The sequence below is a fragment of the Mustela putorius genome, unplaced genomic scaffold (assembly GCF_011764305.1).
Source record: "Mustela putorius furo isolate JIRA1106 unplaced genomic scaffold, ASM1176430v1.1 tig00000695_pilon_pilon_pilon, whole genome shotgun sequence".
NCBI lineage: Eukaryota > Metazoa > Chordata > Mammalia > Carnivora > Mustelidae > Mustela > Mustela putorius.
In genome coordinates, this window is record NW_025421447.1 from 4,886,308 (window position 1) to 4,901,027 (window position 14,720).

Sequence of the window (14,720 nt, forward strand, 5' to 3'; positions counted from 1 at the left end):
CAGAGAAGTTGTGGCTACGAGAGCCATCGCGTCCCCGAGTGCTCGGTGAGAAGTGAGGGGGCAGCGCCCACACACCCACAGCCACACACACAGCACGTGCTGCTGTCCCAGGCGGTGTTTCTACAAAGGACTCTGGTCCACCAAGCCCGACTCCCTTGTGTATGAGGAAACACGAGGGGCTGCCCGCTCCCAACCCTGCGGCAGCGCCCGCAGCCCGCTCACACACCAACGCAAAGCCAGCAGCCCAGGGCAGCCTAAGCTCCAAAACGGCTCATCTGCCGCGCCAGGACTTCCTTCTGTTCAGCTGCCATATCTCCACGTCACTGCCCTCGGCAGCTACTCATGAACCCTGACGGGGACCTCAGTCCCACCTGGACGCCCTGAGGCCGGCCCTTTGCCAACCCCTGAAGCAGCACAGAGAATGGGGGGCCTGAGCCTGCCACCCGGACGGAGCCCCGCTCCTCAGAGACGCTCTCCCTGGAGAGCTGCCCCCACACCAGCCGCTCCTCCTGTTCAGTTCACAGCTCCAGAAGACCTTCATCACCACGACCAGGAAACCAAGGAGAGGCACATGAGGACACCATTGGGGCACACCACAGAATGACGCCCCGGCCGGGACTTGGCCACCTCAGCCTCCCTGTGCGCGGGGCACCAGCAAAGGGCTGACACGGGGCAGAGCACTCCACTCTCCGCCAGCACCGACAGTCCGCCGGAACGGCTGGACTTCAGGAAAGAGGAAAGCACTTTCAGCACAGGTGTCTTCGTGAGAAGAGACCCGTTCGGCTGGGGACATTGGTTAGTCTCCGCGTCACGGGGTCCCCCAAGCTCGGGCAGTGGAACGCAGTGTTGGGTGTGGGTCCCTCACCTGCTCGGCAGCCCCGGACTCCCGCTTGAGGATGGCCTCCGCCGCCCGGTTATTCTTGTAAGTCATGGCGCAGGCGAAAGGGGTCAGCCCCTGTCTGTCGCGGACGTTCAAGTGGATATCGGGGTGGGAGATCAGCAACTGAATGATGACGCTGTGCTGGTTGCTGATGGCCACGTGCACAGGCGCTCTCCCTTCCGCGTCCTGCAGGGACAGACACAAGCTCAGTGTCCAGACGCAAGGAGAAACGAGGGGAGAAACAGGAAGGGGATCAAATCAGATCGGGTCTGAGAACCGATACTGCCCCCCTGCGTCCGCAATCAGCTTTTCAAGAGTCCAAGCCCAGAGAAAACCAGAAGCCGTGGGCATCTCCCTCACACTCCAGTGATCCAGGGACACAAACACGCTTGGTTCGGAAGATGAACCAGCAGTCAGGCTCGCCTGAGACCACCGCCCACTCGGCGGCAGGCAGCCTACGTCCTCACGGGCCGGGATACCGACGAGCACCAAGGAACATGACTCGGGTGCTCCACGGAGCTCCGGGGACAGCTGAGCACAGTACTCAGCTTGAGTCTCGGACAAACTCCCCACAGAGACGGACAACCAACGGAGGTGAGAGGCCAAGAGAAGCTGACCGAAGGAACACTCCTCACGCTGTAGGAAGGACAAAGGCACAGAGTGGGAGAATCTTCACCTGAAAGTCTTGCAGTTTACAGGGCAGACTGTGTGACCCAGGGGAAGTCACTCCATCCACCTGTCCCTTAGCCCCACTCACGGCCACACTGAGGCCCAGGACCGAGAGTCTGCAAGGCTCTCTTACCTGCAAAGCAGGTAAGAGATGACTCCCTAATTCTGCCGTCAGCATCCCTCTCCTGGAAAGAGAAATTCTCCATACCTGTGTGTTTACACTGGCACCAAATTCCAGAAGACACTGTACTGTCTCCTCCAGCCCCCAGGAGGCTGCCAGATGCAAGGGGGTCTGCCCGTCTCTGGCCTCCTCCTCCCCTTCTCCGTTAGGACCGGGCTGCCTGGGACTGTTCACATCGCAGCCGCTGAAAGCGAGGGGGACATGAGAGGCGGGCTCCAAGAGCCAGGCTCCCAACCCAGCCGGAGGCTCGTCAGCAAGTGCACAGCAGCAGCCTCACCCGCCCAACGTGCTGCTGCCGTGGCCAGGACAGCTGTCTCAGTCACAACCCGACGTCCAGGTCTGACCCCACTGATTTTCCTTTGGTCTTGGGGGCAGCCTGGGCATCAGAACTCTTCAAAGCCCCCCCAGGGATGTGTGTGCGATCATCTTGAGAACCACTGCTCTAAAGGTCCCCACCGTGCATACTGCACCCTGAGCGTGCCATGGACCTGCTAGGGCTCATGCACCTTCAGCGGGCGGGGGCCCGGGGGGGTCCCCATAGGCGCCATCTGGTTTCCTCCGCCCCAGCCTCCTGCCTGCACTGTGTGAACTGGCCTGATGGGACTACGGGAGCGTCTAGGGCCCCCAGAGCAGGAAGCTGGCTCAGCTTCGAGACTGCGACATGGGCACACAAGCCCTTCTCCTCAGAAGCGGGTCAAGTGCCTTCACTGGCTGACTTCACAGAGCAGGGGCCCTCTGACAGCCTTCATGGGGATGTAAGACCCACCAAGGCATGCCAAGACCGCAGCTGAGGAAGAGGACACGAGGAGACACTGGGGGTTCTCTCACCTGCGAATAAGGAAGCAGGCGGTAGACTCGTTGTTCTCATCGATGGCCCTGTGCAGGAGTGTCTGCAGGCAGCCCCCGGGCCCCGGGCCCCAGCACGTGGCATCGCAGCCGTGTCTGACCTGCAGAAAACACAAGTGACTCACAAACACTGCCCAGCAAAGTCACTCTATTATCCCCTCTGAGCTCTAGGTACACCATAAGATTCACTGTTTTCAGGCAAGATACAGCTGACAATCTACTGCTAGTGATACTAATCTGTAGAACACTGATTAAAATATGCTTTGTGCCAGGTCCTGTGGGATGGATTTGGGAAACACAAGAAAGACAGAAAGACAACATTATCATCACCCTTGGGAGCCCTGTCCCAGGAGGGACAGAAAACAGACGCACTCCTGTGGCCTCAGTGACACGCCTGTAACTCACAGGGAATGTTGCCATCAGCTACGTGAAGCCCCAGCTGCACAGTGCACCCCTGGCAGGGACCAGGCACATCAGATAGCTTGGTGAGGACTTCCTGGGGCCTGTCTTCTGAGTAAGGGAGATAAACCAGAGCTCTGAGGACTTGTCACTATGGTATCCGTGAAAGCAGCCCACACCCAAGGCCTCCTGAGGAGGCACCCCAGCTCTCTGGCATCTTGGCAGTCCTGGTAAAGACAGCCTAAGAGAAAGTGCTGGAAAGATCACATTGAACTGCAAGTTCCTAAAGAGGCTTTTCCACTGCTCATCCTCGACCCGACTGGCTGCTGGCAGCTCTCTTGTTCCTTGCGACCACTAGGCAGACAGCAACTCAGTCTCAGACACAAAGGCCCCCATGCGGAAACGGAGGCCGGAGCTGAGCCTGTCTCACCAGGGTGGATGCAATGTCCTCCAGACCGTTTGCCAAGGCGAGCCACAGCGGGGGGTTCCCCTTTTCATCCGGCACGGACATGTCCGCGCCCCGGGTGCAGATGGCGTCCACCACGAGCGGAAGCTGGTTTCTGATGGCCAGCTGAAGGGCTGTCTCCCCGTCCTGAGTCCTGCGAGGACACCCACCCAAAGCCAACATTTGTAGCCGGAGCCCAACGCGTGCCCCAGCGCATTCCAGAGGCCAGAAAGCATGTCGCTCACGCTAACCAGCACTCCCTCAGAGCACTTTATCCTGTCAGCAGCCTCTGTCCCTTCTGCCTTTTTAAAAATACAACTGAGCCACCCCAGTGCCCCCAGATGGTAACGCAGCGCCTGTGTGTACTGGTGTGCACTCGGCCATACGGCTGCTTCTCGCGGCAGGTCAGTAACCTGCCGCCATGCACTTGACTGACCGCTCCCTCTCCTCAGCCATTCCAGGTCACTTGACACTAGAGATACTGATAAATTCCTCTGGAAATACGGGAACACTAGAAACCAAACTCCGCATTTCTCCCCCAAGCCCTTTGGACAGCTCACTAGCTGGAATGTTGTTCGTTGAGCGCGAGATCGCTCTCTAAACAACAGCTTCTGGACTGTCCTTTCAGTGAGCTCTGTGCGGTTTCGTGGCCTGGTCCTGGAGGGTTCCCCTCTGCCACCCCCGGGCCCAGTGCGCCGGGAGCGGGTCCTGCGGGGAGAGCACGGCGCCGCCCACCTGACGTTTATGTCCGCCTGGTGCTCCAAGAGGAAGAGCGCACTCCTGCTGTCCTGCCGCTGCATGGCCATGTGCAGCAAGGTCTGCCCATCCGCCATGGTGTCGTTGATGCCGGCCCCAGAGCCCAGCAGCTGTGCCGCGATCGTGTGCATGCCTGGGACGCAAACAGGCCCTGACTGCCCCACGCGCCCGACATCTCACGGCAACACACCCACGCCCCCTCGACGTCTCAAAGCCAACAGCTTCCACGGGGTTTTACAGGCTTAACCCAAACCCCATGATGCGTGCAGCCCCTCCCCGCCCACCTCCCCGCCCTCAACCCTTATGACGCAGGTCCATCTGGACGCCGGCAGCTCCCGGCATCCCTTACCCGTCCACAATGCCAGGCCCAGCACCGTCTGGTCTCGGGAGTCCTTAAGGCTGAAGTCCGGAATGATTTGCAAGTTGTTGGTGGCATGAAGAGCATTAGCTAAAATTTTTAAAGGAAACACACACTTGATTTCACCATCCATGGACCACATTAGTTTCCAACTAACTGACTGACTAGAACAGAATCACCTCTACACAGAGAGTTCACCAATCTTCTTGTGGGGGGTGGAAGCCCAGGAACCTGGTATTTTGGAGCAGAGCTTAGGGAAAAAGTAAGTTTTTAATGCTTAAAATAGTGAATCTTCACAGAAGGAAAACAAACCCACTATGCAAACACAAATGATACCTGACTGCCGAAGAAAGGGTCAAAGCCATGGCCTGGCATGGGAATTCCCACCACCGCAACACTCCCGTGAGGACCCCAGAAAGTGCCTCTACCTACAGCCTCGCTCCCTTCCAGAGGCACATGGCAGAGGCACGCTGACTGTCACAGGGACAGGGCAAGAGGAAGACAAGAGCCAGGCCAGGAAACGGGAGCACCCGAGCATGCCTTTCTGGGGAAGTGGGCCTCCCCACGGCAGGGGCTGCCCCTGGCCCTCCTTCCCGCTCCTCCCACAGTGCTCCTGTCAGGGAGGCTGAGCAGGACAGCTGACTTGAGCAGGACTTGGGGCCGCAGGGTCCTCGGACGCTGCTCACGCCGACACAGGGCGTTGGGAAAACATCCACGTGAGAGGCAGTCACCGGTTCTAAAGCCATAACCTGACAGGTGGCGTGCAATGGGCAGGCCCTGTCCTAAAAGCTGTACGTGGGGCAACAGCGGTCAGGAGCCAGAGGACACGCTCGTCTCACTTGACCTGGAAGGATCTGGGCGACAAGACTGCCCAGTGGAAGCAGCATCAACTCTACAACTCACAACTCAGAGCTGCCGCTCGAAGGCGCAGGGCAGGCCCCACTGCCCACCTTTCTGCTCCAGGATGACAGACACCACGTCGGGGTGATTATAGGCGATGGCCATGTGCAGCGGGGTCTGCAGGTAGACGCTGTGCGCAGGGCTGCTGGCAGACGCAGCCTCCCTTGGTGGCGGTGGGGCTTCCTGCGTCTGCAGGTTCGGGTTGGCACCCTGCTGCAGCAGCTCTGCAGTGAGGCCGGCCAGGCCGCGGCGGCAGGCTGTGTGCAACGGGGTTTCTCCCTGAATGGAAGCAAACGGCGCACCTCAGAGCACGCTCAGGAGGGGAGCGCCCGTCCCGGAGCGATGACGACGGCCTGTGTACCAAAACCCGAGTCTCTGGGGACAGTCACCGTCCTCGGCTCATCCTGCCACTGGCTGACAGTGACGCGCCCCACACCTGCGGGTCTGTCCCTCCCTTCCCTGTGCCATCAGCCTCTGTTTCTTTAATGCCGGCCAAGTGCCCTCCAAACGCCCTGGCTCGTTCTCTCGTAGGTGTCCGACAGCGTTCCTAACCGCCCTTCACATGGTTATGACTACACAAGCCTGACGTGCCGCGGAAGCCAGCCCCAGGGAGGCGGGCAGAGCCTCAGCTGCAGCCCCGTGGGGACAGGACTACCGAGGGGCCACCGCGCCCCTTCTGCCCCACCCCCACTGGGCTCTCTGCCCGGCTCCCATCAACCCCGTCTTGAGCTTGAATCAAGTCCTCCTTCCCCTCCTTTCTGACATTAAAAACACTTTAAACTGCCATCCCACACACTCATCTCACTACTCAAGAGGCACAAGAACACACGGCGTCAAGTTTCCTCCTGGCCCTGTCCCCACCACCCAGCTCCCTCCCCAAGGAAACTCCGGTGCCAGGGTTCTGTGTCCTTCCAAGGACAGAACAGTCACAGAAGAACAGGCACCCAGACGTACACACACAGCATCAGGCACCCAGACGTACACACACAGCATCCTGCCACTCAAACAGACGGACTCAAATCAAACACGCAGGCCTGTCCCTTACTCTCACGGAGACTACACCTCATCGGTCTAGAGTCAAGACCCGACAAGGCTCCTTGTGAGACAAAGCAACATCCCACTTCGTTTTTCCCTGGAAAGAAATTTCCACTTTGACCTCTCAGCTGGTTTTCTGCAACCTCCGTATTTCTAACTAACGTGTTCCTGTTGCCGCCTCAGTTTTCCAGTCTCCAGCACTGTACGTGCACCTGCCACTGCTGTGTCCCTGTGTCACCAAACTCGGCCCCCACCCCCGCGCCCTCCCCACCCACTGGTGTTGCAGTGAGGAGGGCCTCACACGCTGTCCTGTGTCCCTGTGTCACCAGACTCAGCCCCCGCCCCCACGCCCTTCCCCATCAAATAGTGTCACAGCGAGGAGGGCCTCACGGAGCATCCTGTGTCCCTGTGTCACCAGACTCAGCCCCCGCCCCCACGCCCTTCCCAATCGAATGGTTTTGCGGAGAGGAGAGCCTCAATGAGCATCCGGTGTCCCTGTGTCACCAGACTCAGCCCCCGCCCCCACGCCCTTCCCAATCGAATGGTTTTGCGGAGAGGAGAGCCTCAATGAGCATCCGGTGGCCCTGTGTCACCAGACTCAGCCCCCGCCCCCAAGCCCTTCCCCATCGAATGGTGTCGCAGTGTAGAGGGCCTCACAACAGGGTCCTCCTCTGTGGGACCATCTTCTGCTCCAGCCACCTCCCCTCCACACTGGCACTGGGAATGCTCAGTGATCCCCATGATCCCACCAGAATCAATAAGCACAAGACTCTCAAACCCCGTATCTGGGGACAAAACACCCGTTTCAGCCTGGTTTTCTAACCAACTGCATGTATTATTCAGACAAAAACTGAGAAAGAGCTAATTCCCCCCTACATCCACCACTGCCTTTCTTGCACGGACCCACACTGCCTCCCTGGCCACCCAGCACACTTACCCACTTGTTCCTGTGGTTGGCCTGGGCGCCACTGGTCGCCAGGAAGAGAGCCGCTGCCTCGTTCCCTGCTTCAGCTGCCCGCTGCAGTAAGCAATTCCCTGGGAGACAGGGAGCACACACGTCTTCCACCCGCACGAGGACGAGCTCCTCCTCGCCCACCTTTCACGACGGATAAGCCCGCACCCCACACCCACGTCACGCCCACACGGGCCGTCTCTGCGTGTGGATGCAGATGCTGGGCAGACCCGTGTCTAGGTGGAACCAAGACTTGGTCTGGGAGTCAGAGACATTCATCCCCCCAGAGTCTGCCACTGGCCGCCGCCCAGGGCCAGAGGCAAGTTCTGCTCCTGCTAAGGACGGGTAGAGCGCAGTTTCTCAGTAGCAGAGCTCCTGGCATTTTGGCCAGGGGACTCTGCTGTGAGGGGTCTGTTCTGCACACATGGCAGCTAGATGCCAACAACACCCCAGCCTTATGAAACCAGTACAGCTAAGATGCTGCCGGGGTGCAGGGAAGGCGACGGTCGTCTGAGCGCCCGTGCACCTGGAACAACCACGTGCAGCACAATGTGAGCTCAGTTCCACCAGAAAATGCCCTCTACATCTTACCCCAGGGCCTTAAGTGGCTTAGAAACGTTCTGATTTTAGCACTGTTTCCTAAATAAAAATCTTGGGAGGAAAAAACACCTTTTTTCTTCCTTCCTTCGTAGAATAGTTCTAGCCCCAAAGCAGCGTTTCCCTTTCACTAACACCTGTTTCCAGTTCAGATAAACACAAAATCCCCATGCGCTGCAGCTATGCTATCTGAGAATGCAAACTGCAACCAGGACTAAAACAGGTAAAGAAACGGGCCACGGCTAAAATCAGCAACACAAGAAGCGACAGGTGCTGGCGAGGGTGTGGAGAAACGGGAGCCTCGTGCGCCGCAGGAGGGAACGCGAGCTGGTGCGGCTGCTCTGGAAGCGGCATGGAGGGTTCCCAGAAAGTTGAAAACAGCTGCCCTACGACCCAGCCATCGCACTACTGGGTGTTCACCTCAAAGATACAGACACAGGGATCCGAAGGGGCCTGTGCACCCCAGTGTTCAGAGCAGCAACGTCCACAAGAACCAAACTGGGGAGAGCCAGAGTCCATGGACAGATGAATGGCTAGAGAAGACGTGATATGTATTTACACGCGCACACGCAGACACATACACCGGCGTGCTACTCAACCATCAGAAAGGATGAAATGTGGCCATTTGCAATGACGTGGATGGACCTAGACTGTACCATGCTGCATGAAATGAGTCATCACAACATGATCTCACTCACTGGACTTTAAGGGAAAAAACAGATGAACACAGGGGAAAGGGGAAAAGAAAAGGAGGAAGGGAAACAAAGCATAAGAGACTGAAAGACAACAGGGCTGCCAAAGGAGATGGGTGGGGGAGGGGCTGGATGGGGGATGGGCATTGAGGAGGCATTTGAAGGATGAGCACCGGAAACCTAAGTGATTTATCACTGATTTCTACTCCAGAAACCAGTAATCGCACTTTAACCACTTAAAAAAGAAAATGAAAGAAAGGACAAATGCTTTGTTTTCACGCCCCTTCCCCTTTTCCCTCCAAGACCGTGACCGCATCCCTAGCAGAGAGCCACTGTAATTTAAGTGAGCCCTAACTACGGTCCCGTCCTCACTTCTGCAGTCACTCTAGGACACACAAGACATGAGCACGGGCCTCCCTGTCAAACAACACCGACCTCCACCTGCCACAGCCTTATGCTGAGAAACAGGGCGTTGAGGCCATTCCATGCATAAGGACAACCAGAACAAGGAAAAACAGTCATCCTAAACTTGCACTGAAACTCCAAGTATACGGAGTAAAATGGACGGCCAGCGAGACGATAGACAGATCCACACCCACAGTGCAGAACTGTAATCCTCCTCCCGCACAGGCAAGCCGAGCAGCCCCCCAGCTGGTGACGGGGAGAGTGCGCAGCAGAGCAGCATGCATGGTGCAGGGACATGAGCACAGGTGTGCGCGCTGCAGGGACAGAACACGGCCCCTGTCAAGCATGTGTTAAGCTTCCGTAAAACTAGATCTGCGGGGTGCCCACGGGGCTCAGTCAGTCAGGAGTCTGCCTTCGGCTCAGGCCCTGATCCCGGGGTCGTGGGATGGAGCCTGCTTCTCCCTCTGCCCCCCGCTCCTCCTGCTCCTTCTCTCACACCCACTCTCTTTCTCAAATAAATTAATCTTAAAAATCAACCCCACGTTCAAGTCCTAAACATCAAGGAACCAATTTCTTATATAACGTGATGCTCATATAATACAATTACATTAAAAACCAATAAAATTATGGCCAATAACCAATATACCTTTATAAATTAAGAGTAATTTAGTAACAATCTCCTTTCCAGAGACTTTCCTGATTCCCTGGTGTGGAGTGCCCTGCCTTCAGCTTTCATGTCACCCGAGGGGTGATCTACTTTGATCTGTGTTTAAATTACTAACTTCTTTTCGCACACCCCTTTTCTGGGCCCACCCCCCTCATCAGTGGCACCCACCCACGCTTCACACATAGCAACACCGATCACAAAGGGACCCTTCCTAAAATATCCGCACAACTTACTAAGTCAGATCAAGGAAATATCCACCTTACAACAGTGGCTTTGCAACTGTGGTCGCTGGATTCCTGAGGGTTCCTGAGTCTTTCAGGGGCCCATTATGTCAAAACTGTCCCCATAACACCACCCTTGGATGTTCGCTTGTGCCCATGCTCACCGGTATGGCTGGCAGGTCACGCTGAGGCCTGAGCGCGAGTGACAGCGGCCCCAGCACGAACCCACAGTCCCCACAGTGCTCTTGACCACCACGCACCAGCCAAGAAAGGGGCGGGTTCTTGATAAAGCAGTAGAAATTACTAAATTTCTTAAATTTCAGCAAGTCCCCGTCCTTTCAGAACGGTGTGACATTTCCTTTGTAAGGGGGACAATCCAACAAAAGGATATTCATTCAGCAGTTAAAGTCTGAGCAGAGAAGCACAAGATAAACACATACTCACATGAAAGAGGAGAAGTGTCTGCGTGAGGAAGCCAGCAGTGCGCGCAAACCCACAGCGGTGGCGCAGCGGGCCCCACAGCGGGCTGGACTCACCGGCAAGGGGGCCGGACTCATGGCCGCGGCTCCCCAAACTGAGCAGCTGACAGACACTCTCCTGAGAAGGAGCACAAACTCGAGCCTCTCTCTCTAATGACAACCGGCAGTATTTGTGCCGGATGATAAAATGTGGATCTTTCAAGTGAGTATTAGAATTTGGGAAACTTTGGGAGCCTGGGTGGCTCAGTGGGTTAAGCCGCTGCCTTCGGCTCAGGTCATGATCTCAGGGTCCATCGGGCTCTCTGCTCAGCGGGGAGCCTGCTTCCTCCTCTCTCTCTGCCTGTCTCTCTGCCTACTTGTGATCTCTGTCTGTCAAATAAATAAATAAAATCTTAAAAAAAAAAAAAAAAAAAAAAAGATTAGAATTTGGGAAACTTTAATCGAAAACTGCAGGTCTGACTGCTAATCGATACCGGAAGACAACAGTCTCCTCTGATGCGATCAGTGGCGACACTAGACACGTCATTCTGAGATACAAACGCGTTTGAAGACGCCATTAACTCCGCAAACCAGCACTTTTCAAATGACCAAGTCACGGTGTGACCGGACCACGTTGGGAGCAGAGCCGTTCGCAGGCAGACGGGTCGCGGGTCCAGCATCACAGAGTACGAGCAGCTGGTGGGCACGCTTCCAGGCCCCACGCTGCGACGGACTCTCAGCTACAGCCCGGTCACTCTGCTCGCTGCAGACCCGGGGGAGCGCACCGCCCTCCTCCAGCTACGTCAACACGTCAGGGTGTGTTTCCTTCCCACGCTCTCACCGAAACAACTTGTCTCAAAACGCTGACTACAGATGCAGACCCAGAAAACCAGTCACTCTCCCACTTAATTTTGTTTTAAACATCATTCTTCATTAAAAATAAATAAATAAAGCCATCTTAAACATAGAACGGTTTGTTATTTTTTAAGCTAACACAACTTCTACAAACTTCTCAGTTTTAATTTCTAAAACGTTAAGCATCACAGCTATAACCCAGCAAAACCAAAATCCTGAGGGATACGGTTTTTAAGCACATAAAAGCAGCTTTGGAGGGCGCCTGGGTGGCTCAGTGGTTAAGCCGCTGCCTTCGGCTCGGGTCATGATCTCAGGGTCCTGGGATCGAGTCCCGCATCGGGCTCTCTGCTCAGCAGGGAGCCTGCTTCCTCCTCTCTCTCTCTCTCTGCCTGCCTCTCTGCCTACTTGTGATTTCTCTCTGTCAAATAAATAAATAAAATCTTTAAAAAAAAAAAAAAAAGCAGCTTTGGAGCCCTGCAAAGACGCCCCCAACACCCAGTAAACGGAGTGTTTCTGCCTCACAGACCAGAGTCCCACTAAACTGCTAGAAGCCTGATGTCAAAAAAAATAACTCGGGCTGTTACTACAGTGAAAAGCGCAGATGATCTCATAAGACCATGCCATTTGGTACAAACGTGGATGTGGTGCTTCCTGGGCCCCAGCGCAGGGGCACCCCCGCATCACCTGTGACCGTGTCTGGGGCGTTGGTGTTGCTGCCGCGCTGGATGAGTCGGGCTGCGAAGCTGTTTTCGTCAAAGGAGGTCCCGTTCACCACCGGGAGGTCTTCAAAGGGGTTCACGGAGTGGTCGGGGGACATGGTGACGTACTGCACGGCGAGCCACAGGGCGGTGCTGCCCTCATGGTCCTTCAGCTCCAGATCCAGCCTGAAGTGAGGAAGCCACGCCAACAGCTCACACGGTCCGCTGCAGACCCCGACCGGCCACAGCCTCACCTTCCCTTTCTGCACACTTGGAACGACCACTGCTCGTCCGGCTCTTACTTACTAACCTTCATAACACTGGAGGACACTGGACGAGAACGATTTTTCACGCGTCATCCCACCCTCCCCGCTGCTCTCCCGCCGTGCCCCGCGCGTACCGCTCGCACTGCAGCAGCTGGCTGAAGACGTGCTCATTCCTGGCCGTGATGCACACATGCAGGGGTGTCCTGGGGACGAGAGAGAAGCGGGGTCAGCGCAGAACAGGCACGGCTCAGGACAACACGAGAACCCCGCATTTCTGCAACAGAGGCTCTCTGTGCCCTGGAAAACAGCTGTCCAAAAGCACGAATGAGTCTCTAAGAATGAAAATGGAGTTGCTTCTAGGGCTCCATCTAGCCAGGGGCCAAGAGAACAGGAACCCACAGAAGGGAGATCTGTAAGGTTCCCTCCAGTGAACGGCTGACCCTCACTGAGCAGCTCCTCACGTTCGGAAACAGCAGTCCCTACACGTGAGGGTGTGTTCCTCGCCACCTACCCTCCGTGAGTCCGCAAGCAAATGTTTTTCTTCCTGTAACTCTGGGTTATGCTCAGACACCGCGTGCCAACAGGCAGGGACTGAAGGAGGCACTTCTGATTGCCCTTCACGGCCTTTATTCAGCCCTCGCGGGCCCTGAAGCCCCCCCCCCACACCAGCACCCAACTCAGAGGCACACGCCGCCCGCGGGTGCTGCAGCTGGAGGAAGTCAGAGTCAACAGAGTCAAGAGGAAAAGGAAGCAATCACTTGGGGAAATAAAGTAACCGTCACACAACAGTGGGGTCCCAGAGACCCATCTGTCTTCACTGCGGGGTCCCTCCACACACAGCTGTCTCCCACTCCAACAACTGCACGAAGCTCTGTCCTCCATCTGTGAGAGGCTCTTCCAAGGTATAAAATACTGAGCCGTGACTACAGAGAGTGGGGCCCACTTGCTAGAGGTCCCTTCTCTCCTCCCACATGGCCGCCCCAGTGGGGAGGCAGCCCTTCCGTAGACTCAGAACCACAGGGGATCCTCCACAAGGCACTTCTGGGCAGAGGACAAAGAAACAGGAGAACAGCTGTAAGACATGCTGTGGAAAGCCGAAGGGAGCCGGCGTCCTTACCCGCAGCGAGAACCAGGCCTAACCCAAAGGACTTCCCCACGCCCAGACCTCATGGAATTACCACAGACTGCCTTCAGATGGGGTGCGCCACCCCTTCCCGGTACCCCACCAGCTCTGATGAGGACGCTGGGACAAAGTGCCCTTGGAGGAGCTGGACCGGTGAGCCCCCGAACAAGATACAAACTGCTTACAAGTCCATGGACCTCAGTTCCAAGCGCGGAAATATTTCCCCAAACGCCCCTGGGTTAGTCATGCCTCTCATCAGTCCAACAAAGGAGCCTGGGCAGAGACACCAACTGCTAGCTGTGTAGCTGTGTGCCGTTGTGTGCCCCACAGAACACCTCTGTGGACATGGCGCTCACCTGCCCTTGCTGTCCTGCATGTTGGGGTTGGCGCCGGCCTGCAGAAGGGCCTCTGCGATCTGGGCCATCTCAGACATCATAGCTGCCGAGTGCTTCTTTGCACTGCACGATGCCACAAGGTGCAACGGTGTCTCCTGGGCACCCAATGTAGCAGCATTGACAAGGGCCCCATTCTTAATGAGGAAGGTGGCAGCAAAGAGATCTCCTGGAAAACAAACAACAGAGACAACGGTCACCCACGACAAGACCTATTGGCCTATTCTGGTCCTCAGAAAGTCAGAAAAACTGCAGACAAAGAGAAGGGACATCGGGCAACGGTTCTTGGCAGAACCTTAGGGACACCTCTAAGTGGAAACCTGTCACCTAGATCGGGAAGTCACATCATTGAACTCCAAAGGCTTCATTCAATTCTGATTCACTGCTGTCCTCTGCCCTGCCGCTCGCCTCCAGGGCACTACCCAAGCACAGCAGGCTTCTGTGCTGACAGACCTCCCTTGCCATCAGCTCTCAAGGATAGCTTCAAGATTCCTCCCCAGCACAATCCATGCCCCTCTCATTTCCTGACCACAGTCCACTCCTACCGCCAATCTGCTGCACTCACACCCAGGTTCCTGACCGGAGGATGGCCCTGACATGTTCGCCACCTACTATGCATGGACATGACAGTCTCGACAAGAAGTTTCCATCTGAGCATCTGAACCAAGACTCTGTACACATCGCTCTACAAATACTCCACAAAGTAAACTAAGTGGCTGTCAAAACAAAGCTTCCTCCTCAGTCCCCTCCACTTCCCTAAGTCTTGGAGCATTTGCAGGTGCAAGAGTCTGCCTGGGACCATGTACAGATACCAAACTAATTCAGAGTAACGGACATAAGATCCAGTAACTCTGGCAGCTTAAACTGCTGTCTACGAGGAAACACGGAAACTACCAAGAATTAAGTATGCATGACAGTACTAAAG

The 14,720-nt window shown here is 56.1% G+C and overlaps 1 protein-coding gene across 2 annotated transcripts in view; it reads right to left on the bottom strand.

The window, feature by feature from the left end:
• Positions 1-14,720, bottom strand: part of ANKFY1 (ankyrin repeat and FYVE domain containing 1) — a 74,588-nt gene that overhangs the window by 13,107 nt on the left and 46,761 nt on the right. For both annotated transcript variants that reach the window (XM_045083154.1, XM_045083155.1), the window contains 11 exons: positions 13,760-13,964; positions 12,415-12,483; positions 12,001-12,200; positions 7,407-7,504; positions 5,485-5,713; positions 4,526-4,624; positions 4,156-4,309; positions 3,406-3,574; positions 2,559-2,677; positions 1,758-1,914; positions 866-1,066 (listed from right to left, as the gene is read on the bottom strand). In XM_045083154.1, the coding sequence (XP_044939089.1) occupies positions 866-1,066; positions 1,758-1,914; positions 2,559-2,677; positions 3,406-3,574; positions 4,156-4,309; positions 4,526-4,624; positions 5,485-5,713; positions 7,407-7,504; positions 12,001-12,200; positions 12,415-12,483; positions 13,760-13,964 (1,700 nt within the window). The remainder of the gene's footprint in view (positions 1-865; positions 1,067-1,757; positions 1,915-2,558; positions 2,678-3,405; positions 3,575-4,155; positions 4,310-4,525; positions 4,625-5,484; positions 5,714-7,406; positions 7,505-12,000; positions 12,201-12,414; positions 12,484-13,759; positions 13,965-14,720) is intronic.